The 25,531-nt window shown below is 35.2% G+C and overlaps 1 protein-coding gene across 1 annotated transcript; it reads right to left on the minus strand.

Moving 5' to 3' along the window:
• Positions 1-202: 202 nt before the first annotated feature.
• On the minus strand, positions 203-19,544 carry NMU (neuromedin U). Its single transcript, XM_031941899.1, has 10 exons — positions 19,176-19,544; positions 15,569-15,627; positions 14,514-14,561; positions 13,504-13,563; positions 12,471-12,500; positions 12,202-12,252; positions 10,377-10,451; positions 5,151-5,204; positions 2,602-2,640; positions 203-424 (listed from the first exon to the last, which is right to left on the minus strand). The coding sequence occupies exons 1-9, from the start codon at positions 19,315-19,317 to the stop codon at positions 2,605-2,607; spliced, it is 555 nt and encodes a 184-aa protein (XP_031797759.1). The 5' UTR covers positions 19,318-19,544; the 3' UTR covers positions 203-424; positions 2,602-2,604.
• Positions 19,545-25,531: the final 5,987 nt, after the last annotated feature.

Below are 25,531 nucleotides of genomic sequence, written 5' to 3' on the forward strand. Positions count from 1 at the left end.
AGCTGTATTGCCTTCTGAATCATATTCCTACTCCGTTGTTTAAAGAAAATACTTCATTGATTTTGATACCTGAAATCATAAAAGTATACAAGTACCTTCATTAGCATGAAAAAAATAAGAAATATTTGGTAGGGAAATAATCTTATTTCAACAATAACAAAATATTGCTAAAGAAAACTAGCAAGGGCAACGTTTCTGACGTGCAAGTCACAGTTTTATTAATCACATTTGTAAATATTAGACCAATAGGAAACATTTGAAGATGAAATTAAAGAAACATTTACATTCTTAACTAAATCTAATTGGGGCACATTTACATTCCAAGGAATTCTTAAATTGTACAATTGATATTCTTTGAGAAAAAAAAAAAAACCATATAATTCTCTGCACCAACGCTCCTGTGACATAAAAGTAGTTCAAAGGCCTGTAAGATAAAGAAATCACAATTAGAGAGAAGTTTCCTATTATTGAAACATTTCATCACAGCAAAGAGGAAACAGCTGAGATTTCTTCTCTTTCCCCAAATTGAAACATTTCATCATAGCAAAAAGGAAACAGCTGAGATTTCTTCGCTCTTCCTTAATAATATTTTTTTAAAAATATAATAGCATCTGTGCTCATATTTATATTCATCCAAATATCAAAATGGTAGCTAATGAAGAGAGGCTGGGTGGTTAGGAAAACCTGAGTTCAAAAGTGGCAGAGTGACTTGGCAGATTACTTCATCCTGTTTGCCTCAATTTCCTCATCTATAAAAAGAAGTGGGAAAGGAAATGGCAAACTACTCTGGTATTTTTACCAAGAAAAGCCCAAATGGGGTCCCAAAGAATCAGAAATGACTGAACAACAAAATATCAAAGTGCTTAAGTATACAATTCAATTGTACTATATAGAGTTCCTTCGTGCCATTAGGAATTATGAATAGTCTTTATACAAATTCTAATTTTTTACTGCATTTATATTTACTCTTAAAAAGTAAATTTAAATTCCATTTATGGAAAAATCCATAAATCACAGCAATCAAGAAATAGCTAACAGCCATCTGGATAATTAAGCCCTGTCTTGAATTGCACAGCTGGGCAATTATTTGACTAGGTGTGTTTTATTTTTTGTTTCTGTATTTCCAGAATAAGTACCCTATAGACGCTTAGTTAAATGCTTGTTGAATTGAATTTTTAAGTCCCTTTCCAACTTTTAGCCTCCACTAATGTTCTGCTGTAATAAATGGCATCATCATGGTGTGGAAGTGGCCTTATAAACATAATCTGGTAAGTCCAAAGGGAAAGATTTCAATATAGGATGGATATCTTACAGAGCTCATCCAAGAAAGATATATGGGATAGTCATTACTGAAGGACAATAAAGTGGGCCTAGAGTTGAAAAGGAAGAGGACAGAAGGCTGGATTGATTTGGGAAACTACAGATCTCTTTTTAATGACTTCAAGCTTCCTGTGAAATCGAAAGCTCAATTTGTCCACGCTAACATTTTGCCAATGTTATAATATGGTGGCAAGATGTGGAACACTATTGCTTCTGAAGAATGAAAGATGAGCACATGAGAATCATGCAGAAAGCAACATAAGTACATGGTGAATATGAGCAGACTGCAATATAACCGTGGAAGAATTCCAAAGAATAGAAGTAAAGGATGTCATCAAAGAATTATATGATAGCATGATAAAATGGGCAAGTCACATAACACAAAGTTTCCTAAACTGTGGGTTGCAACTTCTTGTGAAGTTGTGCCACTGAATGTGGGGGTTGTGAAAAATTTGGCAACAGAAAAAAGTTTCAAATATTCCACCAAGATTTAATTTTTTATGTAAAAATAAATAAGCACATCCATCTCATTAATATACAAATTTGCTTTCTTCTTTAGTAAAATTATATATATATATATAATATATATATATATACACCAAAGAATTGTTTTAAAATAAATTTGTGACTTATTATTACCAGTAAATGTTTGATATGTGTGTCTATTTTATATACCTATATACCCCAGGGTTGCATAAAAATTTCTCAGGCAAAAAAGGATTTCAAATAGAAAAAGTTTAAGCAAAAGTAAGGGATGACAGCTGTATTATCAGAGGGCTCTTGCAATGTGGGGAGAAATCAAGGAAGCTTCCTAGTATGTTGATTGGATCCCTTGTAGCTAACGTTTGAGACATCATGGACAAAATTTGGACTACAAGCATGAAAGTGTTACAACCAATGCTATTGAAGAGAATTCAAAATCAATGAGATTATAGACCCTTTTGAGTATTGATTGCTGTAGATAGTTCCTCTGTTCTCAACTATATTCCCATTATTGTCAGGGTAGCCCAAGGTGTTCATGAGCAGATCAAAATTATCTGATGTGGTGGGACTCATAAGAATGGCTGAAATTCTGTTATTTCCTTACCTGCCCCTTCTTCTTCTTCTCCATAACAAAACTCACTTATAAAGACTCATTTATACACACACACACACACACACACACACACACACACATATGCTGTTGAACATATAGTAAGACATATGTTAAATGATGAAAATAATTTCAACAGATTTTATTTTGAGAGCATTTGAAGTTAGTTTAAAACATGAAACAAATACCTTTTAATGGAAACTTGTTGATCTTCTTCCATTGCGGGGCTATAAAAAATAGCAAAGGCAAATTGGAAATTAATTCAGCTTAACTAACAGATGGTTTTTATTTTCTTCTAAAGATAATAGTTCTCATTTTGAAATTTTACTTTGTAATTATCCCTTTACAGAATACACCTACATTTTAGTTTGATGCTAACCTCAATAGAACTGATGGAATCAGGCTTAGTCAGTTCATTGATAATATATAACATGTTCCAAAAGTTTTAATGTAGTTAAAAGCTTAAAGCTTACAGCTGCCCTAAGATTTTGGGACAACTTCGATTAAGGAAGAGTTTTGGGAATAGTTTCTTAGGTAAAACCAACAGAAGCAACAGCAACACATACAAAAATCCTTGCATTATTAAGAAATTTTTTGAATATACAATAATAAAATACATAATAAAGCTCTTCTTGATTTATTCTCCATTATATTTGTTGACCTAGATTTCACATGGATTTAGCCACTTTGGGAAATTACCTTAACTTTTGGTCTACTTGATACACCATAATAATTATTTAGTTAAATGATACCTTAGTGACCCTAGAGAGTCAATATAGTTTGTTTAAGTATAGAATATGGTTGGTCCCAGAGATTCCTTATATGTGAAATATATCAGGCTCTTTTGAATAAATGTAGAATTGATTTTAAATTTAAAATTATACCTTATACTATAATAGTATGTCTTAATCCTCATTTTTTTTCATGTTACAGTATCATGAGAAGGACATCCAGTTCTTTGTGTATGGGAAGACATGTAATAATTAGGTACATATGACTTATAATCTATATTACTGGAAGGAATATCCATATTTATAAGTATCTGGTAGAATGTTGTTTCCCCCCAAAATTGACTGTTATTCTTACTTTTTTTAGGTATATAAAAAAAGGCAAATGTTAACATTGCTTTTTATTTTTTAAAAAAGGTTTATAAAAAAATATTATGTCTTACACAACAATATCCTAAACATAAAATTCATGATTCTTTACTTGTCAGAATTTTAACTTAAGAATATCCATACAATAAGCCTGGCTAAGTCTGAAGAGATAAGATGAAGAGTGGTAACTTTTTAGTCATATCAACTCTTCAAGACAATTTAAATTCTGAAGGAGCAAAAATTCTATTGCAAGGGAGGGTGTACTCGTGCTATCATTCATTACTTACTTTTCATAAGTAATCTGAGGAAGCAAGTATATATTATTAGCTTCATTTATAAATATGGAGTCAGAGCAAAGTTAAAAAGTTCATAAGTTCATTTGGTAAAATACTATGTTAGTGACAGAAAGAAACCAGAGTTAAATGGCTGATGGTCAGTTCTAGGGGAAAACCAGCTTGTTAGTCCATGATTACAAAATAGCCTAGTACTCAATAATTTCTTAACAAAAACTTCTTAAGTTCTTTCCATTTTTATTCAGATATTTAATAACATAGAGTGGCAATAGTATAGAGGACAAAAACCTGGCCTCAGAGACAGAAAGACTTAAGGTCTTCTGAAATCTATAAGTTATGTGACTCTAATTAGCTTCTTACTGCTCTAGGGCCCAATTTTTTAAATGGTAGTTTAAGACCCCATATATGGTATCTTGTAACTGTGGGAGTTGCAAAAATTATGATTTATTATCATAAATGTTTGATTTGTATGCTTGTTTTATATAGCTATATACCAGGGCCATGTAAATATTTCTCTGATGATAAGGGCTTACAAAAATGTTTAAGAAGCCTTGCTCTAGGCAGCAATCTTAGACCATTATATTTTAATTTAGCATTGTTAGAAGAGTTTCCTTACTGGAAGTTGTCTATCCAAGGAAAATACAAGTCCAATTCTCTCTGCTTCCACTCCAGATCAATTCTATCTAAATACTTTAGTCCTTTCCTTAATTATCTTTATTGTCTGGTTATATTATTACTGTACCATATCTTACTCTGAAGTATATTGAAAGTCATAGTTGTGATGGAAACAGTCAACCTGATTGTCCAGGAACTATATTTCTAATCCTAGTTCTCTTCTCTACCAAGTTAGAAAGAAGCTCCTAGAGAAATGCAGGAAAAAAAATCCCATCAAGCTGTTTTATTTTTCATATAATTGTTATCTAATAGGGTAAAGAAGCCTTAAAATGGAACTGTAGTCAAAATCAAAATTAATACCACTGGTTTTATGTGTTTCTTATGTATTATATAGGGATGGGGACCAGCTCTGTGATTTCATTGGTATAGAAGGTTTCTTGGGAAGAAAAATCTCTCTTTTCAAGCTCTGCAACTTAGTCTTAAAGAACTTTTTTAGACCACTGAGAGGTTAAGGTGTCCAGGGTCACATAACCAGTATGTGTCTGAATCAGGATTATACTAAGGCCTTAAGGTCAGTTCTCTATCCATTACACCATACAGATAGATACAAACATAGATATGCATATATCCATATTCATAAAACACAATTTAAAATAATACTCTGTTCTCATCGACAATATTTGAATGTTCCCTAACAATTGACTTAAATAAAAATCCATGGTATAATCATACCCTGAATAAAAAGTAACCCCGACTTTGAATTCTTCCAGGTCCTTGTAATTCTTCCTAGAAAAAAAAAAATAATGACAAGTTAAGTAACAATATAAAATCCAAAATTTGATAAAAGGCTAGAAATGAGGGATGTTTTTAAAATGTATTACAATTTGAAGAGTTTTAGACTACAACAGTTTATCAGAATGCTAAACTTAAAATTGTTTTCCTCCTTATGCAGCATAATAGAATTCAGTTTTAGAAAGTTTATCTATTAAATTATCTACTAAGTGGCTTACACAGAAACAACCAAAGAATGGATTTTGTGTGGAAAAGAAGAATATATTTTTAAAGCATGTCTTTAAAAATACTGATTACATATATTCTTATTATCATGAGAACAAAGAAAAATATGTTGTGGAAAGATTATCAAATTTGGCTTTAGAGATCCTCCACTAAAGCTTTTAATCTGATTTGTAAAAATGAGGGCTTGAGGTAAGATGATCTCTGAGGTGCTTCCCAAAACTCAACTATACGATTCTATGAATACAAAATAGAATTTTGGAAAACTTAAAAAAAAAATCCATGGGAAAGGGACCCACATATGCAAAAATGTTTGTGTCAGCCCTTTTTGTAGGGCAAAAAAATGGAAATGGAATGCATGTCCATGAATTGGAGAATGGCTGAATAAATGATGGTGTATTAATGTTGTGGAATACTATTGTTCTGTAAGAAACAACCAGCAGGATGATTTCAGAGAGACCTGGAGAGACTTACATGAACTTATGCTGAGTGAAATGAGCTGAACCAGGAGAGCATTATACACGGCAACAGCAATATTACATGATGATTAATTCTGACGAACATGGCTCTCTTCAACAATGAGATGATTCAAACCAGTTTCAATTATTCAGTGATGAAGAGATTCATCTACACTCAGAGAGAGGACTGTGGGAACTAAGTGTGGTTCACAACATAGCATTTTCACTCTTTTTATTGTTGTTTGCTTGGATTTTATTTTGCTTCTCTTTTTTTTCTTGTGCAGCACAATAATTGTATAAATATGTATACATATATTGGGTTTAACATATATTTCTACCATGTTTAACATATTTTGGACTACTTGCTATCTAGGGGAGGGCATGGCAAAGGAGGGAAAATTGGAACACAGGGTTTTGCAAGGGCTAATGTTGAAGAAAAATAAAAAGCTTTAATAAAAAAAATCTCCATAAGCACATAGAAGATGCTAATATTTTCATAGGAATGTCCATCAAGATTAACAGACATTGACATTCAAAACAGAATATAATTTAATATTGTTTCAGCTTACCATCAGAAATCATTTACATTTGGAAAAAATGGTAGAGCTAAAGAATATCAAATAGAAAACAAGGCAATAAGCTAGATAATGCTTATATTTGGAAGTAATTGTTTGCAAAAAGGATATTTAATTTAATGCATTAAAGAGAGTTAGATAAATTTCATGTAATTATCTCAAGATGGCAAGAATATAAGCCTAACCTTCCCTAGAATTATCTAATTTCCATTCACAGTGCTAATGTTAACAATGGAAACATTAACATTTCCAATAATTCATGTTAACATTGTTAATTGACATTATTATAACCAGGGTAATAGTATCAAAATTATATTATATTACATATTATATTGTTATGTATATGATATATCATATCAAAATTATTTGTTTAGAAATATATCTTAATATCACAACATGATGCAAGAGTGAAAATTCTAAGAAATGTCTCCTGACTTCTAGCAAAATCCTGAAATTTGTTTTTACAACAAATACATCTTTAATTGTTATTGCTTGTACTCATTACTCATTATTTAGAATTCTCATGGATACCGAAAGGAATAATTAATAGGTAGTAATACATATAAATTATTTATTTGTATATCATAGAATTTAAAGATGGAAGATACCTCAGTGACCACCTGTCCTACCTGTATTTGCAAGAATCTCTACTAAAATATACTTGATAATTGGTCATTGAGGGGAAACCTAGCACTTCTTGAAGCAGAATACTTATTTAACTTTTGCAGAGTCCCAATTGCTAGGAAGTTTTGCTTGAGATTAAGCCTAAATCAGCCTTTTGGTAGCTTCTATCCTTTGCACATGATTCTCTTTTTTAGGATCAAATGGAAGAAATCCAGTCCTGTAGACATACTCTGTGCATGATCCTAACCATTCTTCCAGATAATTTACCCTTTGACTTCACTGTCAGAGAACACACTACCACTTGGGGAAGCCCATTTCACTTTGGACAGTTTTAATTTCCAGAGTTCTAATTTCTCTTTATTACATTGACTCTCAAATAACTCTATGGTTTTAATTCACTGATTCCCCCTTCTCTGACCAAACACAATAAATATGTTCTTTCTTTTATATGAAAACTATTGAAATACTTAAGTACAGAAACCATCTTTCTCATTCCCAGAAACTTCTCCAAGTATTGACATAGATATTAATCCCTAGTATCTTCCATTAGTCCTTGAATGGCATAATTTCTACTCCCTCTCAGTATCATGGCACTTTCCACTTGACACCTCCATGTGAATACTCTACTGAACAAATGGTCCTGGTATGGCAGAAAAGAGAACTCCCTGACCTTCCAGATTAATTTATTCTTGGGCTACAAATCACATACTAAGTATCCACAATAAAGGAGGTGATCTTTCCACGTACTTTAACCAAGAAATGACAAATCTTTCTTCTGTTGTTCTGACATTTCCTTCCATTTAAGTTGCACCCACTGTTCCTATATTTTTATTATATCCTAAAATATAATAGCTATCCCTTTTATTTCAAAGTACACAGAAATGGAAGCACTTAAGTAGGAATGTCTTTAGCTTGCCTTTTGTCAGAAAGAAAACTCTTAGAAAAGTTAACATGCAAAAAAAGTTTGTCAATAGGACTTACGGTGATTTTAAGTATAGGAGGTAGGAAATAAAAGGTAAAGCTTCTGGCTAATCCAAATTTAAGGATAGCAATGGGATGATACACAATACCTTAATAACAAAATAATGATATTCACTGATATTGGTTTTTTCTCCTGTAGCTCAAATATTTTAGTATCTAAATGTGTATCTAATTGGTAGGTGATCCATGCTCAGCAAAAGTTATGGTGAAATATTAAATATTACCTTTCCATTTTGCAGTGGTATGCTGAAACCAGCATGAACCTGTTGGAGAGCCAATTGTTAAAGTTTCAGTGTATTTACACTTCTGAAATGAACAAAATATTACAAAGCAGAGCTGGAGTTTTTTGTTGATTGTCCATACTTGAGAAAGTTATGGAGACAAAGTTGGTAATGCAAATTAAACTTTAAAAGTGTGTGATGAACACTTTTAAAAAAAAAATTTGATGGTTAAAAATTTGCAGTGCACTCCTGCTCTGGCAAATTGTGGATAAGGTCAGAGTAAGCTAAGAGATTTTGGAATTGAGTTCATGGCTAACATTGAAATTTTAGTTAAACTCTCTAAAAGGCTAGATAATAGAATAATTCATTTTGTTTATAGAAAAAAGGGATTGAAATATTATTTTCTCATTGAAAATCACTTAGTTTTTATATAAGAAACATTCTACAACTTAGATGGTAAGTTATTAACAAAAAAATGGAACATTGCTCAAGCTTTCCAATTTACTTAAGCTTTCTTAGAGTTGTAGAATAACTCTAGAATACAAATATATCAATGTGCTATAATCAATTTCAAAGTTTTAAGTTATAGTATACTTAGTTTCTTTTACACTTGTCTCTAAAGTTTTCAAAAGCTATTTTATTCCTGAGAATTCTTTGGTATTTTTTTTTAAAAAGAAAAATATAGTTGCTATAAAAATAAGTTATAAGGGACTTTTTTCATTAAACTGTATATTTTAAATGCTAATTTGAAACATTAGCTTATGTTTAAAAAGAAAACAATTATGATGAAATTACCAGGTTCTGTGTCTTAGTTTTAATGACTTTGGGTAAGCTATTCAGACTTAAAAGTGACATTTTCATTTGAGTTCAAGAGAATAATTTAATTGTGATTACTTCAAAATTACGGATTTGAAAACTGAAGTTGGGAAGCATCCATTTTGAATAGGTAAAAATATTTCATTATTTGAAACAAAAGTAAATCTAAATAAATATACATTCTACATTTTAAAATATTTAGAAATGTTCAACTCAGTTATATCTATCTTATACATATATATTGGGCTTCATATGTTTTTGACTGATTTGTGTTAAAATACCTTCTTAATTGGGTTCCTAAATTTTATCTTCTCCTACTATATTCTTATTTTTATTTTTAAATTTTAAAAAACTTCCTACTTTATTTTTAAACAGGATATTGATAGCTATTCAGCATAAATATGAAGAAGAGATAAATAGGAGTGTGCAGTGGATAGAGTGCTGGGCTTGGAGGCAGAAATACTCATCTTGCTCAGTCACTTACTAACTGTGTGAGCCTGGGTAAATCACTTAAATCTGTTTGCCTCAGTTTCCTCCTCTGTAAAATGAGCTGGAGAAGGAAAAGACAAACCACTCCAGTATCTTTGCCAAGAAAACCCAAATGGGATCATGAGACATCTGAAACTCATCAAAAAAAACTTCTAAACCCCCTAAAGAATTGTGTTCCCCCTTCTCCCTGTACCCCCTGTCAGTTTAAAGCCTCTGTTTATAAAGAAAGAGAGCAGAGAATTTCCTGCCAGGAGATAGATGCCTTGAATGAAACAGCTACTGTATTCTCATGGTACTGGACAAGAGACTTTCCTAGGAAACGCCAGTTGACTTCCTCTTGGAAGAGAGAATTATCATGGCTACTGTAGCATCCTAATACTGGGCTACCACCTTTCTAAAAATGATTCTTACACATGGGTCACAATATTATAAAGAAACATTTTAGGCTCCTTGAATTTATCAGGTGATAGATTGATAAATCAGGTGATAAATGCTCAGGTGGTCCCACTGAGAGAATCAAGTTAACTTCATTCATGGGAGACAGCACGATGCACTGGAAATAGGAGCTAAAAACTTGTATTTTGCAGCCAATTATCTATTTGAGTAATTTCTCTCTCAGTTTCCTCACCTGAAAAATTAGTTTTCTCTAAAGTCCATTCTAGCTGTAAGGATCCATGAATTTCTCTAGCATGGTTTTCATACCTAAAGCACTATTTTTCTAAGGTCCCCCCACCACGCCAATTGGAAATCCATAGATAGCATGAAAGTAATATTACATACGTCCACTTTGAACCTCTTCATTCTTCTCTCATGCAGTTGAGGAATGAGTTGCAGCAAAGGATGGATCACAGACGACTAAGAGGAGATGAATATAAACATATAAGCAATCATGATTTCTTGACCCTGCCCTGCAAAGAATATACTTTACCCACTATGCTGGCTCCTGGGCAGCAGCATATGGAGAGTAAATAGCCAAGTGATCTATCTCTTTGAAGTACTCGGTAGTGGGACAATTTTAAAAAGCCAACATAGGAAACTGTGTCAGAAATGTATTCAGCATTTGGCAATTGGGATTAACTGACTAGGCCAGAGTCACAGCTAGTTAGCGTTATATGTCCAAGGCCAAACTTGAATTCAGGTCCTCTCTCTTTTTTAAAATTTATTTTTAGCCCACATTGCTTTATGAATCATGGTGGGAGAGAAAAATCAGAGCAAAAAGGAAAAAACCAGGAGAAAGATGAAAAACAGAAAAAAGAATTGAACATAGTGTGTATTGATTTATATTCAGTTTCCTTAGTACCAAATATTTAAGAGAACGAAACATTTAGCTTATAATTCTTTATCATAGCACTCTTTAATGAAAAAGAACATAGAAGTTTAGAATACATTGTGCTATAGATTTCATCCTTAAATTGCTTTTTAGTTGGATATTGAGGAAGTCCATTAACTCAAACCTCTTGTTAATCCATTTTAAAAAATGAAACTAAAGCTAGCATGTTTTATTTTAATATAGAGGTTTTAAGTATTTATAAAAAGGGGGAAATATGTTATTTTTAAAATAAGGCTGAACTTTATAAGAAAAACTGAATTCCAGATACTTAGTTATCTGAGAGAGGAAATTTCCTCCCTAAGGGCCTAGCTAGTTACTGAGTATTTACTTAGGAACAAAGGAGAATCCACTTCTAGAAGGTTTCTTTCCATTTTGGACAAATATTAATTTTTAATGATTCTAAATATAATAAATATGTCATTCATAAAAGTAGCTAGTCTTTTTAGATAAAATCATTTCTATTTTTAAAAAAATTGTTCATCTATAATAATATAACAAGAAGTAGTGTTGCTTAATGATTAGAAAGTCGACCTTGAATTAAGAAATCTGGCTTCAAGCCTTGCCTCTGATATATACTAGTCGTAGATCACAGGCAAATTGCTTGCTCTCTCAGGAACCCAGCCAGCTCTTTAGGATTATAGATTGAAGAGCAGTTTCAAATCTACATTCATAAAGGAAGTTCCCTATACTAATGAAATCACAGACCTAAATTAAATATTGATAATGATATTAGCATGTTATTGCTAATGGCATTAAAGGTAATATTATTATTAATGACATTAATAATAATATAATAGAGATAATTGGGGTATTATATAGAGAACTGGCTTTGGTGTCAGGAAGACATGCTTTCAATTTTTGCCTCTGACACATAATTTGTATGACCGTGGGCGAGTTAATTAAATTAGAGACAATTCTCTAAGACTATAAATTACAGCTACAGTGCTGATTTGCCTCAGAAAATAAGGTTTTCAGATCAGAAGTTCCCTACACAAATCAAATTGCAGTTGTAGAATAAAAAAAACAACCCTGTATTTTTTACAGCATGCATTACATATTATGTATAATTTGAAATACAATATATCAATATATAATACATATCTAAGTAGTAATAATACTCAATCAATTTACATGCATACTTGCTCATTTTAAGATAAATTTCTAAAACTCAAATCAACTTTACTTTGAACTTAAAACTATTACATCAACCACAAAGAGGAGAAGTATTTTTTATAATGAGAAAAAGTACTTAAAAGAAGTGGATCTGCTACTTACCATAACATCGGAGTTGCCCAGATTATGTGTCTTTGAATAATGAAATAAGAACTGTTTTAAAAAAAAAAAAAAAAAGGAAAAATGAGATTTTACTATAAAACATTAATGATTAAATAGATATACATTTTTGCATTATTTATATAAATATATTTATTCAGGGAGACCCTACAACACATACACATATACACACATCATGTCTTAAAAGTCTTAATGCAATTTTACACTATTAAATTGGGAACACTGTATATGTATATATGAGATCAACTTACCCTTTTGGTATTGTCCTTTTCATCTGATTCCTGTGAGGAGAAAACACATTATATATAATTTTTCATAACATCTCACACATATGTGGTTGAAAGTGTTTTATTCTAGAAAAAAGTATCGAAAAGTTTAATATTCTTTATGGCTAAACATTTATAAATAAATATATTTTCTTTGTGATTTTTCTTGCTAATATTTAATGTATTTCTTTTTCATCATCTATAATGATACCACATTTCTTTTCTAATATTATTACTGTTCAATTGTTTTCAGTCCTGATTCTCCATGATCTCATTTGGGGTTTTCTTGGCAAAATACTGGAGTGCTTTGCTATTCTTCTCCAAGTCATTTTACAGATGAGGAACGGAGGTAAATTGGGATGAGGATCACACAGCTAGTGTGATATCCAAGTCTAGATCTGAACTCACCTCCTCTACTCTAGGGCCTGGGATCTATCCATCTGGCCATCTAGTTGTTCTGCTTCTTTTCTAATAATTGAAGGCAAAGTTAAATACTGACAGCAGAATTTACTGTTATTTACAATAACATGTTTATAAAGAATGAACTCCATTGTTCCATTTTCCTTATACAACTGCCATCTCTGGCTACAATTGCCTCTGAATTGAGTCAGGGAAATGGATAGGGATAAGGTAAACCAGTTAATGAAGGAGAGGGACTTTTTATTATTGTATGTTCTAGTTACAATACAAATAATTAAAAATAATACATACTAAATTAAATTAAATTAATACAATAATTATAATACAAAGGTATGGATATACCTTTTCTTGGGGGAGCTGTGGAAATAACTAGATAAGAAAAACAACCTAAAGCTAATTTATGGATCTCAAAGGATATAGATATTTATCTTTTATTTTATTTTTAATGTTTTTCTGTTTCTCCTGAAATTATGCTTTCAGTGACAGTGAGCAAATTCGTATCAAATAGAGTTCTAAAAAACCACTAGTTTGAATTCTATGATGAGTTCACTAGGTAATTAGTACTTTCCAAAATAAAGTATTTTCTAACTTAAATTACCTGTGGCTTTGGTAAAATTCCCATAATCGTGTAGCAAAGGTCTTCCAGTTCACTGGATGCCTAGAAGAAATTTTTAGGAAATCCAGACATTAGGGGCTAAATTTCTCATTTGACAACATATATGCAAAGTGTACATTTATTTAGTCCCAGAAATATACAGACATCTGATTAGCAAAGGTAATGTTCTTCTCATGTCCCATCTAGAGTTTTAAAAGGTGCTTTTGGTTCATCTGATGGTAACAACTTGGCCACTCAAAGGATTAGCTCCCATTCAATCAGATGGGGATAGACTTGTATAGTATCTAGAATAGCCTTTCCATCTTTGATCTGATCTGTCATAATTAATTCTCAGTCAGTTTTTTTTGCCTCCTAAACATCCTCCAGTGAGCCAGGAAAAAGAAAAGAAGAACTAATCAGAGAATAGATAACTTGAGGAAAAATTTTATTTGTATTAGAGGAATATACAGTAACTCCATTATCATTATGCAGATATAGGCCACACTTTGATTTATCCAAATCTGATATATAAATGAATGTGGCCCTTAATCAACTTTGTTTTTCAGTATATTTGATTGTGTTTTTTCCCCCATTTTCTTGGACATCTGATTGTGGCCTATATTTTAAGCCATTTTATATTCATTCAATACAGTAACATTTTCAACCAGCTATATTTATATCTGAATTAGATGTAGAGGGTGTAGAGGGGAGTATTTTAAGTTATTTTCTCTCATGTGACTCGTTTCTGAGTGACTACTTTTTGCTTCTTCTCCTGGAAGGCTGGGTCATGGGAAAATATGAAAATGCAATATTAAGCACAAACATCATATCGCTGTTTTCAACAAAGGTGTTCCCTATTCCTAAATGGATAGCAAGTATTTCAATCATTAGCATTAACAGGCCTACAAAAGAGATGATATATCTGCTGCCTGGTGCTATCAGGCATCAAACCTACTCGCATTATTAACAAACATACAAGTAAACAAATGTTAGCGATCTCTGGTTGAATTTACCTGAGACTCTGAGTCAACGGACAGGAAACTGGAACAAGCATTATCTAGCTGTAAAAATAGGGATATGAGTTAGAATGTGAGCTACCAGACTAGCAAAAAATAGAGCAATCATTTAAGAAATTCAGCCAAGAATTTAAAATTATAAAGTCACTTTTTTACCAACTACTATATTTTTCATGAAGTCTCATGGCAGCTTAGGCTGTGGATGTCAGCCTGAAATCTCCTAGGACCAGAATAGAGCTGTTCATCACAGCTATAGAATACCCTAATATTAGGTGAAAGGCATCAGCAGAGAGCCAGTTATTTTTAAAGATACTGTGGTGATTGACACAGTGGATAGGGCACCAGTCCTGTAGTTAGGGGCACCTGAGTTCAAATGCACCTCAGAAACTTAACACTTCCTAGCTGTGTGACCCTAGGTAAGTCACGTAGCCCCAATTGCTTCAGAAAAAAAAATACTGTGGTGATTTGTCATTTTTTTCTCCAGCCCATTTTACAGATGAGGAAACTAAGGCATACGGGGTTAAGAAATTTGCCCAGGATCATATAGTTTGTATGTGTCTGAGGCTGGATTTGAACTTAGGAAGATGAATCCTACTGATTCCAGGACTGGTCATTTATCTACTTTGCTAAATATGCAATACATATGCATATATAATTACAATATAAATTTAAAGATTATTAATTGATTGAAAGATTATTAAAGGAAGACAAAATTTGAATAATTAAATTCTGGATAAACATTCATTTTTTTTATCATAACATAGGAGCTTGCCTGGGCAGAATATTGATCGCATTGTCAGATGTAGTCACTGTAGCATATTGTTATGAGTAATTTTAATGAAAGTGTCAGCACAGGTTTCAAAAATGATTGTCATGTCAATAAAAAAGATATAAACTTATTAAAACAGAAAACCAGAGATTTTTCAGTACTCAGTTATGACACTAGATTTTTTGGTTTTTCATTTTAAAGCATGGGGGGAAATTACATTCAAATTTATCTTTAAAATCTAAGCTAAAGCTTTTAAGGAAGAAAAGTTATAACAAACTTTTACCTCATTCCACAGCTGTAACTCTTTGTCTGTCTGTATTGCCAGAGGTGATACTGGAACACCTAAAAAACAAAAGCAAATTAGTTTCTGAGTCTATTCTTTCCAATTTGGCCCTTTTCACTCTATCCTTCTAAGTTTATATAAATCCTCTATATTTTTACGTATTTGGGTTGTAGGACATATTTTCTAATCGACAATAATGAAAAATAGTTACTAGAATATCATGGGATTATAATGAAGATTTTAGCTAATTTTCAAATAATAAAAACTGAAAGAAATTCTAAAGATATCAGTCAACCCAGGGGTTCTTAATATTGTTGGTAGTTTAGGGAAGCCTATGGAAACCTTCCCAAAATATTTGAAGGAAATGCCATATTTCAATTAGGAGCAGTAAAAATAAAGATTTAATTTTTTCCCTTCCAAATTTATTTAGGGCCACTGAAATCTGTCCATGGATCCTTTGGGGATCCAAAGTTAAGAACCCCTATTCTAGTCTGCCTCCCCTCCCCATTTTAATAATGAGGAAACTAACATCCAGAGAGTTTAGAGCTCACGTAAGATCCAACAGCAATAAAGTAGGAAACTCGAGACTAGATTCCAAGTTTCCTAACTCTTGGTTTAGAATTATTTCTTGACCATGACTACATTGAAATAAAATAAACCCAAATAACTTTAAACACCCCCAGAAAATTCCTTTATGTTTAGAATGTTAAAATTACCATCACAAATCACATAAAATAAAAATTAGAGTGGAAAGGTTTTTCTTGTTTATAAGCTATGTTAAGTAGAAATTTTAAATTTTATTCCTATATTTTACTATAGATTTAAAAAGAAAATCAAATCTGTGATTTCACTGGAATAGGAAAATCCAACTAACAAGGGATCTAAATACCATGATTTTTCAACTTAGAAATTTAGAGATGTTCATGGGACACCAAGAAGCTAAGTTATTTGCTCAGATTGATGTAACCTATATATATATATATTTGATGTAGAAATTTAACTCAAGTCTTCTTGGTGTGGAGGTCAGCTCTCTAGCTTTCATATCACAATGTGTCTCTCTATGGCTAGAAGCTACGATAGTTAGATACCACACACTTAAAAAAAAAAAAATGAGTGCTCCAATTGTCCTTACAAATTGCAGCATCTAAAGGTTTCTAGACCATTGGTTATCAAGGATTTTTAGAAAGCAGTATACTTTTGCTTTTATGGTTAATGATTACTTAATGATAATAACTAATAATTATATGATGTTTTTAATAATATAAAGAGTTTTTTACATGAAAAATCTCACTTGATACATCAACAATCCTGGCAAAAATAATCCAGATAGTCTTATTATCCTCATTTTGCCAAAGAAGAAATTGAGATTTAGAGAGAGTAATTTGTTCAAGGTCCTTCACCTGTGTAGATGCAAATGACTTGAAGCCAGACCGGAAGACTAGTTCAGTGATTTATGAAACTTCCTGTGACTCCTCCCAGGTCTCAGTTATCAAAAATCCTATACATCAGTTTGTCTAATCAGAGAAGCTGGGGAAAGATTCTAGTTCTCCATTTACTATTTAGCTGTCCATGGGAAAGTTATTTAACATCTCTGGATGTTGAAATGTGAAATGTGAAAAATGAGGGAGCTCTAGGTGAGGATCCCTAAGATTCCCTCCAGCTCTAATCTATGAGATTGGGATCCAAATCTAAACCAGCTTTCACCACTTTTCTATATTTAACTAGAATCTGGAGCTAGAATAGAAGGGACCTCGATGGTCCTATTTTTTAATTCATTAATTCCAAAGTTTAGGAAACTGGGACTCAGTGAGGTTATATACACTTGCCCAAAGTATCACAGGTAGCAGAGATAGAATTTGAATCCAGGTCCTTTGACGCCAGAACTTTCACTCTTTCTACTGTAGAAGGCTGCCACTTAAGTAAGCTACCTATTTGGCTATGTGACTGTGGACAAGTAACTATCCTCTTCTGAGCCTCAGTAAAATACAGAGTATACCTAAACTCTTAATGTAGAAAATTGCAGTAAGACATTGAGGATGCCCTAAAGATCTAACAAATGTACTTGTAAAAATCTATTTTCTAGGGCTGTTCAGAAAAGAAAAATACTTTCCTAAACTGTAAAGTACTATGTATGAGTTGAACTGGCAAGAGAGAGAGACAAAGACAGAGACAGAGAGACAGAGTGGAAGGGAGGAAAGGAGAGAGGGAGGAAGGGAGAGGGGGAAAAGGGAGGAAAGGAGGAAAGAAGGGGGAGAAGGAGAGAAGGAGGGAAGGAGAGGGGAAGAGGTGGAGAAGAAGGGAGGGAGGGAGAGGTGGAGGAGGAGGGAGGGAGAAGTGGAGAAGGAAGGAGAGAGAGGGGGAGAAGGAGGGAGAGGAAGAGAAGGAGGGAGGGAAAGGGGAGAGGTGGAGAAGGAGGGAGGGAGAAGGAAGGGAGGGAGAGAGGAGGAAGGAAGAAAAGAAAAGAAGAAAAGAGGCAGACACACAGAGACACACGGAGAAAGACACAGAGACAAACAAGCAGAGAGAGAAACACACACAGTGAGACAGAGAGACACCGGGGGGGAGGGGGGGGAAGGAAGGGATAGAGAAGGAGGGAAGAAGAGAAAGGGAGAAAGAAAAAGAGAGAGGAGAGAGAGAAAGGGGTAGAGAGGGTGGGGGAGGTTGAGACGAAGAGGACGATGGAGAAGAAAAGGAAGAGGGAGAAAGAGACAGGGAAAGAAGGAGGGGGAAGAGAATCTGGGAGGGAGCGAAGGAGCGATTTATTGACGCTGCCCCAGATGACTTTAGAAGCTCGGATTGAAAACCAGGAGAAAGAGCTTGAGGGTTTTCCCTCCAAATTTGTATTCCCAGCATTTTCCTCTTCTTGAATCTGTATGAGAATAAAACCCGCACGATTTCTCTATTCTCCCACCCGCGACTTTCCCCTTCCTCCCCGTGCAAACAAACGGCTGAGTTGTTCCTCTGCCTTTCCCCTGCCGAGCCTGACGGCCCCGCGCAGGGGCTGAAGGCGGCCCCCGACGCCGGGTGCGCGCGGGGCCCGGGTGTCCCGCCCCGCCGCCCGTTATCTCCTTCCACACTAAAGCAGCCTCAGCACCAGCCTCCGAGCCTTCCTCCTTTATAGAAGGCGCTAGGCTAACGTGGGATTGAACGGACGGACCCCTGCCCGGCAAACTGAGGCTGAGAGGTCCAAGTGCGGCCGGGTCTCGGCCGATGGCTGAAAAAAAGTAGGCGAAAGCCCGCGGAGGAGAGAGCGGGCGCTCCCCGCGTGGGGCAGGGGCCAGCCACGCAGGGACAGCGGAGAGCCGTCTAAGTAAGAACAAACGACGGTTCCAACTGAACTTTGCCCCACCTGTGTTTGGACTTCAACATGATCTCCGCTATTCCTGCGGGCTGCGGTTCCACCCATCAGTGGAAACGGGGAAGGGAAGCGGGAAGCCCGGGAGTGGGAAGAGGAGGAAGCCGGAGGAGCGAAGGAAAGGAGCCAAAGAAGAGGCTGCTGGCGAGGGGAGCCAGAGGACGGGTACAGAGCCTCCGCTCCGGCCTCCCGGGTAAACGGGACCGGACCGGCTGGACGGGGCGCGCAAGGAAGAGGCGGGCGGTTCCTTACCTTGGCAGGCGCACTCCCAAGAAGCCAGGAGCAGGAGCAGGAGGAGGGGAGCAGCGGGACGCCCACAGCCCAGCAGCCGTCTCTGCGCCCTGGGGTAGCCGGGCAGCGCAGGCAGCGGAGCGCAGCCGCGAGTTCTGGGCATCCTGGAGAGGTCCCGCTGCTCAGAGATGCTCCTTGCGCCGCGGGTTTCTGCCGCTGAGCACAAGTTTCCCACAGGCTCCTCCTAGCGAACTCGAGCGTCCTGGGAGCGCCTGTTCTTTGCTTCCCACTGTGGAGCTGCCGACCTGACAGTCCTCTGCCCAAACTTTTAAACCCTCAGACCCAGGGGGCCGAGCCCGCTTTGAGCCTCTTGGGCCGCGTCACTCGCCTCCTGCCACCTCGCCAACCTCCCCTCCACCTCCTCCTGCCGCCCCGACTTCCTCACGTCACCTCCTGCCCCTTGCTCCTGCGTCAGCTCTGAATGACAGTCCTGCCTGACCCGTCCTCCGGGGCAAGTTGCCTCCCTGGGCAAAGCAGCCCACTTGACAGTTAGTTGGCTCTGACCCAAGATTCCTCTTCTTCTCTCTTTCTCATCCTTTCCCTCCCCTTTCCCTCCTCCGAATTCTAGACCACGGAGCAGAGATTTGTATTAAGACAATAATTTTTATCAAAAGTTTTCCATCTCTAACTCCTATAGGAGAAGAGAGGAAGAGAAAGTCACAATGATGGCAAACCGTGCCCAAATGATTGTGTCTGGAGATTTTTATTGGGGACAACAAATCAATTTCCTATAAGGATTTGGAGACCAGATAGATTTTATAAAAATAAACTTGGGAGATGGTTCGGGAAACAACAACAAATAACAATAAAAGACTCCTTGCTTCTCTCCCTGCCTAAAAGGTAGTTAGTTCTCCAGTTTTCCCTGGGGTGGACACATTGGGCTTTTAGGGAAAAAATTGGGTCTATAGAAAAGCAACCACGTTCTTCTCCCAACAAGAATGTCCCCTCCAAGCCAGGTTCAGTCTCCAGATCCCCCTGTAGATTTGTTCTCTTTTGTCTCCTATCCTTTCTTTTTGTTCTATGGCTTGCTACTTAGGGTCACTATTTTTAACTGTTTAAATTTCTTAGTGATGTGCTACCAATTCCTCTTTTACTATCCCCAATCCATCTACTGTTTCATTAGTAGCAGATGCAGGAAAAGGAACTTTTGCTAGGACTACACACCCATGGTGGGCAAGAAACCCATTTGGAGACTTAAACTTGATATGACTTTCTCCTATTCATGGTGATAAAGGGGGAACAATGAACATTAATTACTTGCCTTATCTTCAAAATCTCTTTTGAAAGGACAGTACTCATTCATGATAATGTACTAATATGCATCTATCTCAAAGGGTTGTTCCTTTGAACAGGACTATATGTGTGTATGTATAGATATATATGAATACACACACACACACACACACACACACATATATATATATATATCCATATATATATAAATGGATTCTCACACTTGTCTCTCCCCCAATACTATACTTAGATCCCATTCTATTTGTTGTTTAGTCATTTTAGTGTGTCCAACTCATCGTGACCCCTTTTAGGATTTTCTTGCCAGAGATACTAGAGTGGTTTGCCATTTCCTTCTCCAACTCATTTTACACATGAGGAACTAAGGCAAACAAGGTTAAGTGATTTACCCAGAGTCACAGAACTAGTAAGTGTCTAAGACTAAATTTGACTCACTACGATGAGTCTTCCTGGCTCCAGGAGCAGTATTCTATCCATTGTGTCATCTAGCTGTCTCAGTTCTAACCAAATTATTTTATATAACTAGAGGAAGGTTCCTCTGACCAAATGCAGGAAGGTATCATGTCTGTTTTTGAAATGAATTCTCAGATATCACCAACCAATAATTATTAAAAGCTCAGGATATTCAAGATTTTATGTTCCATAATAGATGAATCAGAGATGAGTAGGACTAGATCTCTGCTCTCAAAGAGCTTGCAATTTGGTGCAAACAGAAGAGACTCACATAAAAAAGTATGCTGTGGAGATGATGATGATTGATGATTAATATAAGACCAGGTATCCCCATCTCAACCAGGCTGAAAGTTAAGATACTCCTTATGGTTCTGATCCCATTATTCAGGAGTTTTGACCTGCTCCATTTCTAAATTGGACTGATTTGCCCCTCCTTATGCAACCCAGTGGCTTTCTGTTCCCAAGAGCTCACCACATGGGACTATTGACTCCATTGTTCAGGATACTATGCTTTTCAATGCAGCCTAGAATTTAATTTACTTTTTTGTCTGCCATCTCACACTTTGACTCCTTTTGAATTTCTAGTCCCATAAAATCATGAATCTTCTTCTCATAAACCTTTTGCTAGCTAACTTGGTCAATTGATTTATTGAATCTGTGTAGGATTTCATATTTATTGCTATTAAGTTCCATCTTATTAGATTCATCCTGACCCTCTAGTTTGTTGAGATTTTTTTTCAGATTAGATAAGATAAAGCAAGGTTTTTAAACTGTGGGTCGTGACTCCACATGGGGTCAAGGGTCTTGAAGTTATGATTTATTGTCAGTAAATATTTTATTTGTATGCCTATTTTATATGCCTATATACCTGGAGTAATGTAAAAATTTCTAGGGTAGAAAAGGATCAGAACTGTAAGAAGTCCCTGAACTTTCAGCCTGGATGAGATGGGAAAGATTTGAAGAGGAGAGGGCATAGGATTCCTGGCAAGGGAGTGTGAATCAAAACCAAGTACAGCATCTCGTGGGAAAAGAAGAAAACACTCATAATCATATATTAGGTATTCAGTGAAGTGATAAGATTTATATGTACCAGCCACTATAGTAGGTGCTTAGATATAAAAACAAATAAAAAATCGGACAATCCAAGCTCTTAAGAAGCTTATATTTAAGAGAGGGGCATCATCTATAACCTATCTAAATGTGTACATCTATTTATATAGTGTATTTATGGATATATATTTTGTAAATAAATATATATAGAATAAACAAAAGAAAAATAAAGATAAGGGAGTCTGTAGCTGTTTGAGGGAGGTGGGATTGGGAAAAGCTTTATGTGGAAAATGATGGTAGAGCTTTGTAAAGATTTGAAGGGACTCTGGGAAGTAAAGCTAAAAAAAAAAAAAGAGTACTTTGGGGCATACAGGATGGCCAATGCAAAGACATGGAGATGAGAAATGGAGTGACTCATGTGTGGAGTGGAGAGACAACCATCTTGAATGGACCAGAGTAGGGGAATATTGTATAATGAAGTTGAATGATATTTTGGGGCTAGATTGTAAAGGGCCTTCAAAGGTAATGCAAATACATATTTTCCAAGCCTGATTTCTTTTATATAAGTATTTAAGACTATATTGATGAGCTGTTTTTTTTTTCTTGAGAACGAGATGTAGGCCATATTAGTTCTATTCTAAAGCCAATTTAAAGGTAAAGAGAAGAACTCTGTGTTTTCACATTTATCATGCTGCACAAGAAAAATCATGCTGACCAAAAAGAAAAAAAGTGAAAACAAACAAAAAAGCAAGAAAACAACAACAACAAAAGGTGAAAATACTGCATTGTGATTTCCACGAGTCCCTTCCCCCAGTCCTCTCTCTGGATGAAGATGGTCTCTCCATCACCAATCTATTGGAACTTGCCTGGGTCACCTCATTGTTAAGAGCCATGTCCATCATTTGAGATACCTAGGGACACATATACACACACATGGTGCCTGTTGGTTGGCATGCTGGGGTGGGGAACACAAAAAAAAATGTCAAGTAAGTTTCTCATTATAAATGCAAACAACATAAAGGTATCTTTCTTAAGAAAAAAGAGTGATCCACTCATTTTCTTTTTTAATGAATTTATTTTAAACATATACAAAATGAAAAAAAAACAAAACAGGAAAAGAAAAAAATTCTGAAAAAGAAAAAAAATTGTTATATGCCCAGGAGAACATAAGGGAGGATTCAAAATATATAACAAGAAATTTCCATTTCAAGAAACCATATAATAATAAAAGATATTATATTCAAAACAATCCATTTATTCTTTGATTCCTTCTACTCCACTGATTTTCAAACTAAATCTCAATAGACCTCCAAAGTCTAGATCTTGTACCTACCTGGGGGATCCATGTTCTCATGTAAAAGCTAATGGGGTCTCAGAACTGAGTCATTCACATATAATATCTGATAGAAATTTCTCCAAATTAGAATCACTTCACTGGGATCAGAGTTACACACAATTTTAGATATCAAAGCACAAACAGAACATACCAGTATCTACTTCTACCCAGTACCAACTTTTTCTGTGTTTGAAGAAGTCAGAGCTCATCCTGGAGGAAAACCCAGTCCTCCAGGAATCCACACAGATAATCCTTCACAAACCATAGGGATCCACACTCTAATACATCCACTTCCAGGAATCAATACTTGAGAATTCCCAGAACTTCTTATAGTGACTAATATCATCTCAGCATTCACACAGCCATAGATTTCACTCTCTAATTAGACTCTTTGTCAACACAGGCTCATCCTGTTGTTTAGTCCTGCTAACATTCTATTCTTGTTCTCTGCATCAATTCAAATAAAAACTGTTCCACATTCTGATGATTAACCCTAGGATATATTTTCCATCTATCCCTTTTCCACTGATTAGTAGATTCAGGGGGGCATCCTGATTGTTCTTTTTATAGTCCAAGATCTCATGGACAGCTATCAGTATTTGTAGGCAGCCGCAAACCCATTCCAGTACATTTGTTTCCCCTTCAGAATCTATCAACCTGAGTTCTCCTGTAGCTTTAGTACACAATAGAAGCTATCAGAAGTGACAAAAGTGTGTCAATCTAGTTAAAACTTTTGGCCCTGACACCAGTACTTGCCTATTCTCAAATATCCTTTCACCAACACCATCAGTTCACAGAGCTACCTGATGCTCCCAATCAGCTGGAGTTGCCTTGGAACTGTCCATTACGTTAATGCTGAATCTTCAATGTTTGAAGAAAAAAATCTATGTTAATTTTTCATCCATACAATAATATTCTTTGCCAAATATAATCATTCCAAAGACATTTTTGAAGACCTACTATGTGAAAGACTCCAAAGGGATAAATATATTCAAGACATGAATTCTCTTTTCCAAGACCGTACAACTGAGCGGGAGAGATAAGACAAATGAATATAATTATAAGTGAATGGTAAGACAATGGAGTCACCACTTCTATCTGAAGAAATTGAGGATTTTTTATGTAGGATATCTGATTTGAGCTATATCTTGAAGGAAAAGCAAAATTTCAATGACATGAGATAAGGATTTACATTGATTTTTAGAATTAAAAAGAGCAATTTTTATGAATTGCAGAATAAACTCAGGGAAACAAAGACATATACCTAAGGTACTAATGACACAGGAAGCCATAAAGACAAAGGTATAGAACCATTAAAGAAAAGCATACACTATGAAGAGAGAGTAGATAAGTTTGACTGGTGCAGGGGGTTTTTGTAGGATACTATTGAAGACTGGAAAAAAAAATATTTGAGAGTCATATTGTTGGTGTATTGAATGCCATGCTAAGATGTTTAAACTTGTCGACACTGGGAACTGTGGAAAAACCTAAACTGTAGTGACATGATAAAAGTGTGTTTTAGGATGATGAATCTTGCAGAGGTTTACCTTTGGATTTGAGGGGAGGGACTAGAAGCAGGGTTAAATTAGCCATTCATCATGGCATGAACTAGCAAAGTAGCAGTGGAATGGAAAAGAACAGTGACATAGGAAGCAGAAGATGCTTCAGTGGAAATTCCACTGAAACTGCTCATAGGACCCAAGTTCAAATCTTCTTACCCTTGCCTATGTGACTTTAGGAAACTCCATGAGCTCTCTGGGACTCAATCTCCTGATTTGTTAAATAATGTTGTATTAGATCAGGGCTTCTTATACTTTTTCCATTCATAACCCTTTTTTATCCAAAAAAATTTTACACACCCATGGTTATCTAGGTATTATTATTATTATATAGGAATATAAAATAGGTATATGACTGATAACGAATTATAATTTAAGCACTTTTATATTAATTATGAGCTCATGACACACAGTTTAAGAAGATTTAGATTAGATGACCTCTGGAATCCTTGCCAGTTCTAAATCCAATGAACTTCTGATCTGAAGACAAGAAAAACTATGGAGATCTTTCCCTTTGTATCTAATGGTAGAATATTAGTCTTGGAAGAACATTTGCCTCTGCCTGAGATTAGCATCTGGCACTACTTCATGAGAAATAAGTGGAATAGCAGGAAGGAAAACAGCTAGAAATTGTAGGAAGTCAAAACAAAAGTCTGAAAATCCTCTAT

This window comes from Sarcophilus harrisii, chromosome 6 (genome assembly GCF_902635505.1).
Source record: "Sarcophilus harrisii chromosome 6, mSarHar1.11, whole genome shotgun sequence".
Lineage (NCBI taxonomy): Eukaryota > Metazoa > Chordata > Mammalia > Dasyuromorphia > Dasyuridae > Sarcophilus > Sarcophilus harrisii.